General features: G+C 49.6%; 5 protein-coding genes across 5 annotated transcripts; 3 read left to right on the plus strand and 2 right to left on the minus strand.

Annotated features, from left to right (window-relative positions):
• Nucleotides 1-127: 127 nt before the first annotated feature.
• On the minus strand, nt 128-2,124 carry PFICI_10059 (uncharacterized protein; the record flags this gene model as incomplete). The annotated part of the gene is made up of 5 exons (XM_007838640.1): nt 128-990; nt 1,109-1,215; nt 1,274-1,374; nt 1,520-1,844; nt 1,913-2,124. 5 exons carry the CDS (start codon nt 2,122-2,124, stop codon nt 128-130), a joined length of 1,608 nt encoding a protein of 535 aa, XP_007836831.1.
• Nucleotides 2,125-3,491: 1,367 nt separating this feature from the next.
• On the plus strand, nt 3,492-4,385 carry PFICI_10060 (uncharacterized protein; the record flags this gene model as incomplete). Its single annotated transcript, XM_007838641.1, has 1 exon — nt 3,492-4,385. One exon carries the CDS (start codon nt 3,492-3,494, stop codon nt 4,383-4,385), a length of 894 nt encoding a protein of 297 aa, XP_007836832.1.
• A 1,630-nt stretch (nt 4,386-6,015) lies between these two features.
• Nucleotides 6,016-7,197, plus strand: PFICI_10061 (uncharacterized protein; the record flags this gene model as incomplete). The annotated part of the gene is made up of 4 exons (XM_007838642.1): nt 6,016-6,129; nt 6,212-6,280; nt 6,339-6,977; nt 7,144-7,197. 4 exons carry the CDS (start codon nt 6,016-6,018, stop codon nt 7,195-7,197), a joined length of 876 nt encoding a protein of 291 aa, XP_007836833.1.
• A 1,829-nt stretch (nt 7,198-9,026) lies between these two features.
• PFICI_10062 (uncharacterized protein) lies at nt 9,027-10,281 on the plus strand (the record flags this gene model as incomplete). The annotated part of the gene is made up of 5 exons (XM_007838643.1): nt 9,027-9,452; nt 9,509-9,669; nt 9,725-9,848; nt 9,920-10,196; nt 10,256-10,281. The coding sequence occupies 5 exons, from the start codon at nt 9,027-9,029 to the stop codon at nt 10,279-10,281; spliced, it is 1,014 nt and encodes a 337-aa protein (XP_007836834.1).
• Nucleotides 10,282-10,655: 374 nt separating this feature from the next.
• PFICI_10063 (uncharacterized protein) lies at nt 10,656-11,971 on the minus strand (the record flags this gene model as incomplete). The annotated part of the gene is made up of 2 exons (XM_007838644.1): nt 10,656-11,660; nt 11,732-11,971. 2 exons carry the CDS (start codon nt 11,969-11,971, stop codon nt 10,656-10,658), a joined length of 1,245 nt encoding a protein of 414 aa, XP_007836835.1.
• Between the last annotated feature and the right edge of the window lie 464 nt (nt 11,972-12,435).

The following is a 12,435-nucleotide window of genomic DNA, read 5'->3' on the forward strand; positions in this document are numbered from 1 at the left end:
GGCATGGCGCAGGGCGCAAACTACTTGGACACAAGCAATACATCAATCGTAATTCCTAAAACATACAGTAATATTTGGCCAATGTGACCTGGGCTAGAAGTGAACACTTGTTTAAGGAAAAGCTGCCTCACGAATCTTTTGAGATTGTTGGCTCCCCGACTTTCCAGACCACATTTTCCCAGCCTTTTCTTCTTCTAACACTGGATCTCAGATCGGAACCTGCGGTCGGCCTGCCGAGCGTATTCGCGGGTAGAGGCATCGTGCGTTGCGGCACCTCCAAGGTTTCTCCCTCTGGTGTCGTGAAATCAAATCCCAGGAGAAAGGCAATCATCGTCCCCCAGTTTTCGGCATTTGCAAAGTCTTTTCCGGGACAGAGATGCTTTCCGCCTCCAAAGGGTGTATAAGCGCCCCTCGGCACGGGCGCCCCAGCGTTGAACTCGCGCTCGTCGTCCCTGGAATCGGACCGCAGGAACCGCTCTGGCTGGTACTCGGAGACATTTGCGCCCCAGTGTGCCTCATGCTGGTGGTTCACGAGCATTGACATCAATAGCGGCGTGTCCTTTTTCAGCAGGTAGGTCTTGCCCGGGTCCGTGGCCGAGGTCAGCAGCGTGTCGGACTTGACCCAGCGGTGGAGGCACCCGACGCCAATGGTGCGCTGGGTCTCGCGGTATGCGGCCATGAGTAGCGGGGCCCGGCTCTCAAGGCCCCGGATATCGAGCAACATCTCCTGTTTGCCGTTGGCCAGCTGAGGTCCCGGCACTGCGAGCGGCTTGAGCTCCTTACGCAGCTTGGCAACGAGGGCCGGTCTTGAGAAGAGGTGCATGGTGAACCAGTAGGCGGTGGGGATGGTATTGGCCAAGGCGCCCTGCAGAATAGCCATCATCATGGCTGCCTTGTCTTTGGCGCTGTAATCGTACTCATCTTGCAAACTGAGGGCTGCTATTGTAAGTTCGCTAACGTCGGGAGCTAATGGTGCTGCAGATGCAAAGTCTACAATGAGGCGTTAGAGAGTATCTCACAACGGTGGATTGAAAGAAACGCTACACTCTAGAGATGATTAGCCATATAGTCTCTTATATAAGGATAATATTGGTGGGATACTTACTACATTCGGTCAAAGCTTTATGTATGTCTGCACGCGCTTGGTAGGCGGATGAACTTGTTAACCACGGTGCTGGGCCAAGCAAAAAGTGATGTAGACACCCCTCCCATTCCCTAGAGACTCGTTAATGGAGAAGCACAGAAGAGCAATTTCCGGGGCTTTTCTTTTTACCAGAGCTTGGCGATCAAACTTCTGTCTTTGCAAAGAGGATTGTCCTTTCCCAGCAATGCAGTGATTGTCGAAGTTGTAAGCATCCCCCGCAGCCATATGCTCTATGATCGTCAAGTCAGCAACCAGGACGTAGGAAACAATGCATGGTATGTTACAGATGACTACACAAAGTCATGGCTTAAGTGATGCGGTACATGATCGTCATATACGGAGACTGATATGATGAGAATATTGCAGCTAGCTTACGGTATCTTCAACCTCCATATTCAGAGGAAGGTAGTTGATCTGTCGAAATATATCTCCGAGTACGACAATGTTCATCTTGAATAGATCAGTGCCCGTCATGGACGAGTAGAACAGCTTGACCCAGCGGGGCCAAAACCCATCACTGTTCAGGATGTCCATTGCCTTGGCCGAGATGGGAGTCGTGTACTTGATCGTTTTGATCAAGTGTGGGTCAAAACTCAGGCTACGGGCACGAAAGGCGGCGCTGATCAGCGATGGCTCGTTGATGATATACATCTTGCCGCCAAGCATGGGTAGTGTGCATGCTGGCATGGGATTTTCGTCACTGCCGCGTTTCTTGTGAGTATTCTGAATTCCATGATTTTGCCACGACGTGTGAAAGAGTGATCCTACTATAACATTTTCCAGTAGCCGTGCGAGTTGAGCAACATGCCTAGGAAGTGCCCAATCACGGGTATCCGGGCTTTCAAGATCGGAGGCTCTTGCGGATCAAGGCGAGGAGTAGAGAGGCGCCAGAAGACGACAATGAATACGCCTCCCAAAACGAGGGACATTGTGAGGCCATGGCCCCCAATCAAAGCGTCCACGGCATCGCTTAGGGCCATGGCGACGATGGCGGAACAAGACTTCTTTCGAGATGGATTGTGTATCGAAGCTCTAGATCAACGGGCTAGCCTTGACAGATGGGGTCACTACCCAGGGAGACGAATATGGAGGTGACGGTCTTGTGCAATGTGATCTGGCTTGAGAAGGTTCCACCAGATGGGGCCCCTTTCTTTATACCCTAAGTTAGGTAGTCGTCGGTTAGTCTGAAGCTGCTGTAGGCAATCAGCTCGCTGAAACGACCCAACACGACATTGCCAGCCCAACATACCGGTAACTGGCCTATCAGGTAGAGCTGGAGGCCGTGAGATGTTTGCCCAAATGATGCGATGAGGGCTGTTGGTTCGTCTGGCATTAAAACATTGGCTGCCTTGTACTACACAGAGCACAGGTCCCGAGACGTTGGTAGCGAATGAGGAGACGGAATCATGAATCCTACAGCCGTATTCAGACTATCACGCCCTTCATGGTGGAGGCGTGGCTGAGTTGTTGGTATCGAAAAATCGAATCACAATGATGCCTAGAAGTTTGTTTTCGATCCTTCCAGAGATTTTTTCCATCCCAAACCTCGACTAAAGTGGAAAAAGCAACAGCTCTTCGGGGTTAAGTTGTGTTATTCCCTTGCACTGCATTGTAAGCATAACTGTGGCGCTCAATATGTTGTTAATATTGTTAGCCAGCTGAATAAATGGTATGAAATATGTATGTTATTGGTCTGTTCTCAGGTAGGTGGTCTATATGATTATAAAACTAGAGCCAGTCCATACATGCAAAGTGGCGATTTTGATGAAATACCTTGTAAGTCAATTATTACCACCTACATAGCCAATCTCTTGGGTTCATCAGAGCGCTAGTGAGCCCTGGACGAGAGCCGCTAGGCAGTTTCTAACGCCTATCCGTTTCTGCGGTACTGGTACTCCGTCAAGGTTGAGCTGTGCCAGGAACCAGCATGGGCGGCCCAAGCAGATTGGCGGCGAGATCTTTGGGCGCCGGTCATGGCTTCTGATTCGTTCTGTAAACGTTGAAATTTAAAAGTAGAAAAGAGATAACTTCGACAGACCTCGCGGCGATCGAGGAGAATTCATGGCCATTTGAAATTCCGACATCTTGCCGCAATAAATCCCGGGTATTCGGCATCATCTTGCTCATTGTCCCCACGCTCTCCTTAGGGTGCCAAGATGTGCTTCGTAATTTCTGTCTTGGAGAGTCTCTCGATCGACAGCTACGTGTTTTTCCCTCATCAGCTCTTGACTTTGATTCTTGCACAAGCTCTGCCATTTTCAGTTCCCCGGCGCATTTCTTTTCGAATACAAACCTGTTTTCTCGGTGGTCTTTTTACCTTGCTCTGGCGTCTGGATCGTTCCCCGAAATGCAGATTGGACAGGCGATTGGCACTGCGTGTGCTACATTCGCCATCACCAACATCGACGATGCATTCGTGCTGGTCACCTTTTTCGCCGAGTCAGCCACCAGCAAAGCCCTGACGCCACTCAGGATCACCATTGGCCAGTTTGTTGGATTTACAGTCATTGTGGTAATCAGCATGATTGGCTTTGGCGTTTCGCTCGTCCTGCCATCCGAGCCGATTGGATTCTTGGGCCTGTTACCGATCATTTTGGGCGTTTGGAAGTTGTTGGAGCTTCTCCTGCCCAGCGCCGAAGACGAGACAGACAATGCCAGAGTCGCTGGTATGAAGGGCGTGTTAACAGTCGCTTCCGTCACCTTGATGAATGGAGGAGACAACATCGGCGTCTACATACCCCTATTCTCACAAGTCCGAGGAGCAGAAATCGCAGTGTACATCATTGTGTATTACATTCTACTCGGGCTCTGGCTCTTGGCTGCCTTCTTGGTGATGCGACAAAAGCATGTCCTACGTATTGTTGAAAAATACGTGCACTATGTCATCCCCTTCTTGTACATGGGGCTTGGCGCCTACATTGTCGCCAAATCGGAGTGTTATCCATGGTCTATTGAACAGATCGATGCTCAGCACACTTCTCATCCAGGTTGCGCCATCATGGCTGTCACCACTGTGGTTCTACTTTTAACAGCTATCGGAACAATCTTTTGGTATCGCTGGGGTCACAAAGCAACCCCGTCTGATACTCGGACGGATAACGACGCGCCAGCACAAACAAATGATGAGGGCCAAGAGATGACTGTAATTCAATCCAACAGCAATGCCGAAGATGCAACGAATCCCCAACATGTCGTTCACGACGGATCGGTCAATGCCGGCCAGAACCAGAGCAGCGGATAACCATAGAATAGAGGCATGGCATCCAAAGAAAGGTTGCGCTTTATTTTGCTGCGTGTAGTTTCGGTGCTAAATGGACGGTTGAGACTTTAAAATTTAATAAATGAAGAAAACAAGATATGTTTTTAGTGAGTCTTGATGCTTGATCGATTTGTGCAAAATGGCGCCAGCCGAAATATGAGCATCGAGAAGCAATCAGCGACGTCCATAGATCAACGCGAAGACTGAGCCATTTCGAATGAATATCATATCTATCATCAAATATCGTAAGAAGTTGTATCTCAGATTTCATTCATATATGCACTTCGTATTCGGGTTCAATCAAGGATCCGGATCAACTGTTCTTGCGGATATCCATTGTACAGTTGACCATGGCCCATAGCCTGCAATCTTGTTACCGTCGTCCTCAACAGTGATGAGTATTGGGTTACTGAGCGTCTCATGAGCCTTGCTACTCGAATGCAGGTCTTCCCAGTACAAGATGTGCCCAGAAACGTGGCAATCACTTCTTTGCAAAAGTTTCGGGCCAAGGAGTTTGGCGAAAACGTTTCTTCCGACGTGTTGAGCGAGGTGTACGACAAGATTAGTGGCCGTCTCAGATTCCTCGTTCAAGTAGGGAAATTGCGCGACATGTTGCGAGCATGCGACTCCATCTACGAAAAGGAGAAACGGTAGTTCTTGAGCCAGTGCTGGATCCTCGGAGAAACAAAGGATGATGATGCCGAGGATCATCAAGAGGCTTGCGCGGCAGCCATAGTGCTAGCGAAAGCTCTGGTCGATAGGGAAGATATGCTGAGGGAAAGGGGCGCTTTGGGTGCTCATCTTCCCGAGATTCCCCTTCACGAAGCCCGGCAGATTGTGACGCGGGCCGACTTTATTCAGCATCATGACCACAAGAATATCATCGCCATAGACACCAGGTCCATGGTAAAAGCCGATTCTGTGGCGATGCAAAACGTGTTCCGCGAGATATGTCGCCAGGAGGGTTTTGAGAAACACCTACAAGCTACACTTGACAGATTGGATGAGCTGGAAAGTCTGCGTCGCACGAGGGAAATAATCTTTAAATCAAGCGATTCCAGTGATGACTGATGGAATACTCGCTATCAAAAGAAGTATGTAGCCCCAGTTGGTACTTTGCGCACTACAAGGATTGTGAGAGGCTGAATCGGTATCTGGTGCGACGGAGTACAGAGATTCAGGGTGCATTCATGGTCAGCTCATTCTTGTCTCGCTCTTCCATCCACATCTTTGGAATCCAATTTTTGGTTCTCTTTAGCCACTTGTCCTCCTTCTCCCATGTGTGAACCATTTCCCGGCAGCTCGGGGATCTTCGCGCGACTGACCGCCCACCATGATGTAGGTATGTTGGTATGGGTCGGGTTTGTCGTGTTACGCGTTATGCAATCCTTCGTTCCCACCAGCCAAGCGACCCCGCAGACAACCGATAGACACATGCAGTCGGTCAGATCAAATGAACCCTTGAAAATAAATCCTAGTCGATTCTTGGTCACCTAGATTCTTTGCCTTTTTGTACTTGCTGCTTCATCTTTCTGCCAATTTCTTGTTGCCATTTGCATCATTCGTTTGTTCGGCTGTTGTGGTATTATTGCATCGTTCCAGTCTCATCATCATGGCCGACGTAAAGCCAAATACGGATTACTCTGAGCCCGAGTATGCAAAGTCGCAGGAGAGGGCCAAAGTCCCGTATTATCGTCCCAATATTGAGCACCGATTGGTTTCAGAGGTATGATATTGCTATAACACTAGAAGAGAGATAGGAAGAGAGAAAAGTGTCAAATGTTTCGCAACTAACGCATCGTCACCAGACACAAGAGTTGCTTGAGAAATACAGTCACATACCACCAGAGGACCAATCGGCGCACATTCACAAGCTGGTGAGTAGATAATGATCAAACAAGCAACAAATCAAAATCAACTGACTGCTCCCTATAGCGAGATGAAGCGTGGGATATCCGTGCATACCCTTGTATAGGTCTTGGCTCGTGGCTCACTCCTCAGCTCCGTCGCTTGCCCATCTATGACGAGATCCTGGATCGTGTTAAAAGCCATGGTGCCACTCTGGTCGACGTGGGAACCTTTGTCGGCCACGACCTTCGCCGTCTGGCCTACGACGGCGCGCCCTCCGACAAGCTGTACGGCGTCGATATCGTGAGCTATGCAGACGTTAGTTACGACTTGTTCCGCGACCGCGAGACTTTCAAAGGCCACTTTATCCAAGCTGATATCTTGTCCGACGAGTCAGCCGAGCTCAACGCCCTCAAAGGCAATGTAGACATAATTGTCGTCTCCCAGCTCTTGCATCAATGGACTTGGGATAATCAAGTCAAGGCCGCAAAGGCTTTGGTCGACTATACTAAGCCGGGCTCCCTGATTGTCGGAAACCAGATTGGTAACTCGAAAGCGTTTGAACTTACTTTAAAGACACCCCCAATCTCTATATGGCGACACAATGTTGAAAGCTTTACAGACATGTTCAATAAAGAGGTTGGCCCGGCCACGGGGACTACATGGGAGGTACAGGCTTGGCTACGATCCTTTCCTGATATGGGCTGGGATCTTAGTGATGCAGCCGTAAGCAACTTCCGATGTTATTTCTTTCCTTTTCTAGGTTGTCTCATGAGCAAGCATTGCCCATATTGGTGCTGCAAAAGAGCAGACTCAGACAAACTGCTCAAAAGAGCTGCTTCAAACTCTTCTATCTACCCAAGTAGGCAATTGCTAACATATGTTGTTGTAGTGGATGGAACCAGATGTTTGCTTGGTTGAGTTTGCAGCTCGACGACTCTCTTGAGGGAGTTATACTGCGCCAAGAGAAAAGTCGCAAAGACGATTGATCCATGTACGCCTAGTAAGTCAAGAGATCATGAAACCTGCAAGGTAGAATAGAATATATTGAGAGGCAATGGTACAGTCTGCAATTGGACCCGAGGCAGTGAGCATTAAGTCCATTGACTTGCTGCTTTTATCGATCAGCCCGGACCATCACAGCTGCTAAAATGGAAGTGAATCACTGCTCAGCGTGAGAACTGTGCTATAAAAGAGGCCAGGATTGATAGTAAACAAACGAAATTCAATACAGAAGACAAATATGTGCACTGTCCATCCCGTTCATACTTCGCTATATACCTACTCAATCGTGTTGGCATCATCTTGAGCTTACAGCCTTGAAGCTTGCCTACAGTCGCGCACACCCGAACGAAGAGGGATCATAGAGGCACCAAATCAAAAGTAGCCACGTCAATAGCTACATTGTACTCCGAATACAACGAGATGGATATCCCTATGAGAAGCATGGCAAGTTGCTACAGCGTGCTCCTGTTGTACACCTGGGTGACAGCCATTACTTCAATCGGGATGGCTCTGATCAACATAGCACTGGGGGATGCGAATTTAGAGGTTGAAAGGATAGGGATAACCGAGCTCATCTCATGTGCCCTGCTCTGGCTATCGGCACGGGTCGGCGCCCTCGTTTCCTCATCGTTCTCACCATTCTGGGGATCGACACTACCATCGAGAGAAGTGCAACTACAATGGTTCAGTAGCAGTCTGGGATTGACTTGCATAACCAATCTCATGAGTTTGGCTATTTGCACTGCTATTGGTGGCGATGAAGCTCAGCTGGTCTTGTTGAGTGTGTATTGGGTTGCAGATACCATGCTAGCAATTATCATGGTTCTTATCATGCTTCGGGGAAATTAGGGCCCGGTCCATGAAAGAAATATGAGAATACCTGTTCTACATCATAATAAAATCATTTTCTTGTAATAATATCAGTTACAACCTATACAAGTCTGCATTATGATTGTGCATCTAACTTGATTCGGAAGCGTTTGATAATTCTCCGATTCACATTCATGGTGCAGCCATCTCTACATGACTGACAGCTTTGTCATGATACATTCCCCAAAGTATTTCATCATGATTAACCATGGCTGTAAATAACATATACTGGCCGACGCCATTTCTTGCAGGAGTCCTTTCCTCGATGACCGACGATGGGCGGCCATTCTCGGCCCTAAGTCATGCCGTTGATTGCGTGTGGTTTCAATGAGCAATGATTCAAGGACACGCGACTAGCCAATCATCTAGTGATATGAGCGTCCTGGTCTGTTCGGCGCTCGGCTCTACCATGGAGATATTGTATTCGAGAACATGCCCAAACTTACGTGACGGGTGCACTCAGGACCGCATCAGTCAGGTCTCAACTTGCAGGTGGCAATGGCCAGTAGGATCCAGAGTCGGCATTTGTGAATAGACCAATGATATGACTGGTCCGTTATTTACCGAGAATCGAGTATAAGACAGGGACGTGGGTAATCAAATGCCAATATCCAGGGATAATAGCCCGGTTAATAAAAGTTGAAGCTGATTCGCATACAAATCTGCCGTGAACTCCATATACCACCAATTCTATAGCCCCATCTAGTCAAAGATATCGGGTACTGCCTCCGCCCTGGTCCTAGGCAGAGCGGCGAAGAAATTGGTCGCCCTAATTGATCAACATGACGCAGATCTCAAGTATAAGAGTTGGATGTCGCGTTCAGTGTAGCCTTGCCTAGCCTGCCTTTGCATACCTCTAGTTCTTGTCATCAACATTTTTCACAGCTTGAAAACGCCAAGATGAAGTGGCTTCTCGCATCGTCACTCGTGTTTATTGCACCAGCCCATGCGGGCCTGCGCTTCCAATGCTCTACCCTGACCGTCCAGCGTCTTGATCCGGTCGTACAGCCAGGCTCCAACCCCTCGGCGCACGTTCACCACATTGTTGGCGGCAATGCCTTCAACGCCACCATGGAAGGTGACGTGAGTTCCCGCGCGACTTGCACCACGTGCGAGATGGCCGAGGACTTTTCCAACTACTGGACGGCCAACCTCTACTTTAAGCATCCTACCAATGGCTCGTACCACCGCGTCGATCCGATTCCCGTCAATCCTGGCAACCTAGACGGCTACTCTGGAACGACGGGCGGACTCACTGTCTACTATACTCAGCATGATTTGTCCCGCGACATGATCTCCCAGACGCCCATCAAGTCGTTCCAGCCAGTGAGCACACTTGAGAGTATCATCCACGGTAGACCAAGAAGGCTGACATCGTACAGGGTTTCCGCATGACGGTGGGCAGCCCGAGCAAGAGTGGAACCCCTCAGGTCGGTCTGCGATACCAGTGCCTGACAGCCAGTGGTGGCAGAGGTGCGGAAATGAACGACTTTCCCAAGTCTCCCTGCGCCGGGGGTATATTTGTTACCAACCACTTCCCAGCGTGAGTATTGGTTTCTCAACGACTTTCACATGAACCGTATTGACATGCAAGACAGCTGTTGGGATGGCAAGAACCTTGATAGCCCGGATCATCAATCACACATGTACAACACCATCACCTCGGACGGCTTTGTCAATGCCGGACCTTGTCCATCCACCCATCCGGTTCGGATGCCACAGGTGCGTGTTACTAAACGATGAGTTGGAAATAAACTCAAAATTCCATGTGTAAATGCTAAGTAATAATTCAGGTCACCTATGAGACTGTCTGGGATACCACCAAGTTCAACAGCATGTGGCCTTCGGGCGGCGCAAACCCCTTTGTGTGGAGTTTCGAGGGCACGACCGGCATCAATGGGGCCGGCACTCACGCCGACTACATGTTTGGCTGGAAGGGTGATGCCCTGCAAAAGGCCATGAACAAGTCTGAATGCTTTTACGATGGCTGCGGCTCCCTGCAGAAGCAGCAGATGAGTAAGGCTGGTCAATGCACCGTAAAGGACATGGTGGGTGAAGAGACTGGAGGATGTAAGTTCTCGTTGCCCGGCATACCCCCTAAAGCATGGCATGCTGACTCGCTTCAACAGGGCTCGCCAAACTTCCCGGCATGTAAGCAGCGAATTGCGTTATTCACGGTTCAGAGATCGTGGGATGTGTGCCACGGGGAGTTCCGATTAACTGAGTATAAATTCATGATTCCAGACCATATTATCAACTTCTTAAGCGGAGTTCTCATAACAATGTGATGATTAAACACCAATACCCATAGAAACCTTGTAGTTGTGGACAAATTTTGCCATGTTTGCATGCATGAGAGCGTGGAATTGCATGAACCAACGATGCCTTTGACGATCAAACGACAGCTGCCATTCGTAGATGATTCGACTCAATAAATCGACCATTGAATCTAATAGATTGTTGAAGAATATCCGAAACATCGCCAGCAACGTTGAACCCAGAGCTGAATCACCCTCGATTGAAGCAGTCTCAAGCCGCCAGCCTCAAAATGCTCAAGACTTGTTCCTTGTCCAACTTGATCGGATTCTCTTCCGTACACCAATCATGCAGCGCGACCTCGGCCAGGCTATCAAATTTGTCCTCACCAATACCAAAGTGCCCCAGCGTGGTCGGCAGGCCAAGCGCAGACACAAAGGCCCCGACCAGATCCCCGGGGTCCGCGCTCTCCTTCTTGAGCCCCCGTGCCTCGAGCACATCCACGATCGAGGGATCCTTCCAGAACACGTCAATGATTCGCTGGAGATTGCGCCGGACATGGGCATCGCCGTGCTGCCAGTTGTACTTGAGCACATGCGACAGCATGACACAGCTCGTCTCACCGTGGCCCACGCCCAGAGGTCCCAGCTGATGCCCGATGCCGTGGCTGGCACCGAGACCATTGTTGATGGCGCGCGGGCACTCCCTGACCACGAGCATTTCTTGGAGGCGGGCCTCGGGATCCTCCCAGCTGGCCTTGGTACGAAGCAAGTTGACGAGCAACTTTTCGAGCGCCGCCATCAGGTCCGCACTCGTCTCGGGCGATGCATCTGGCAAGTTCTCGTACAGACCTTCGCAGCAGTGGTCCACACCGCGGACGCCAGTCGACAGCCAGAATCGCTCCGGGGTCGATACAGTCAGCGCCGGGTCAAGGATCACGATATCGGCGAGCATGGACTCGTGCTGGAGGATAGTCTTGTGCCCGTCGCCTTCCGTGTCTGTTGCGCCACCAATTTTTGTGTACTCGCCACCCGAGAGAGTCGTTGGGACGTTGATACAGGGGATCGTGGCCGGCTTGACCTCATCCTCAGAAGGGTGTGGAGCCCATATCTTGCACTTTTCACGTATTCTTTGGATGTCTTCAAAGTGGGTGATTCCGTTGGCGGCAAACAAACGTGCAAGCTTTACACCATCTGTCAAAGAGCCACCGCCTAATGTAATGACCAGATCAGACTTTTTGTCTACAATGTCTCGAGTTACCTCGAAAACGTCCTTCCACTAAAACATTCTGGGTCAGTAAACTTCTTCAAAATGAACGATTGGGCTTCCAAACACCATGAATTTCTTACCGGCGTGTGTGGTGCCATGCCATGCCGAACGCCAGTAAGACGCGAGCCTAGTGTTTTCTGCAGATCTGAAAACGCCTGCGTTTTGCTAATGGAACTGGAGACCACCACATATACCCGCAAAGCACCAAAGGTGTTCTCGGCGTGATGCTTACAAGCTTCATGGAATGGTAACCCGTGAGAGATGTAAGGTTTGTTGCCCTTTCCAGAAGACGAAAAGTACTTTTCGTTTGGTGCCGCCATGGTGCTCAATCGGGCATAGAAGCCAAAGTGAATTGATTCTGATGTGTGATTGAGGGCTTTGAATGAATGGTAGTGCGTTTGACGTGCTGTTGTACCGGAGGATCTTTACAAGTGGACCACTATTGCCTCTGAGCCTTGTGCTAAGTAACATGAGGAGGAGGAGCTAGAGACTTTGGATAAGGGCGCCGCGGCTTTTGTTTTAAGTACTGAGAAAATGTCAGATTTGGAGATCAAAGACCCGTGTCACCTTCCCCATCATTGATTCGGAGATATGGGGCTTGGTACGGTCGATTTATGTCATGATAGGGAAAATTGCTGCATAGGCGATGGAGTGCATAAGATGATCATGTCGTTTCATGGGTCGCAGTAGTAATACTCCCCGCCACTCAGGTGTAACAATAGTTGTAGATCGACATGATTCTGCTGACAGACGTTCTTTCATGAAGCAAAACCCGTCGGCGGAA

The sequence above is a fragment of the Pestalotiopsis fici genome, assembly GCF_000516985.1.
Source record: "Pestalotiopsis fici W106-1 unplaced genomic scaffold PFICI_Scf_7, whole genome shotgun sequence".
In the NCBI taxonomy this organism is placed as follows: Eukaryota; Fungi; Ascomycota; class Sordariomycetes; order Amphisphaeriales; family Sporocadaceae; genus Pestalotiopsis; species Pestalotiopsis fici.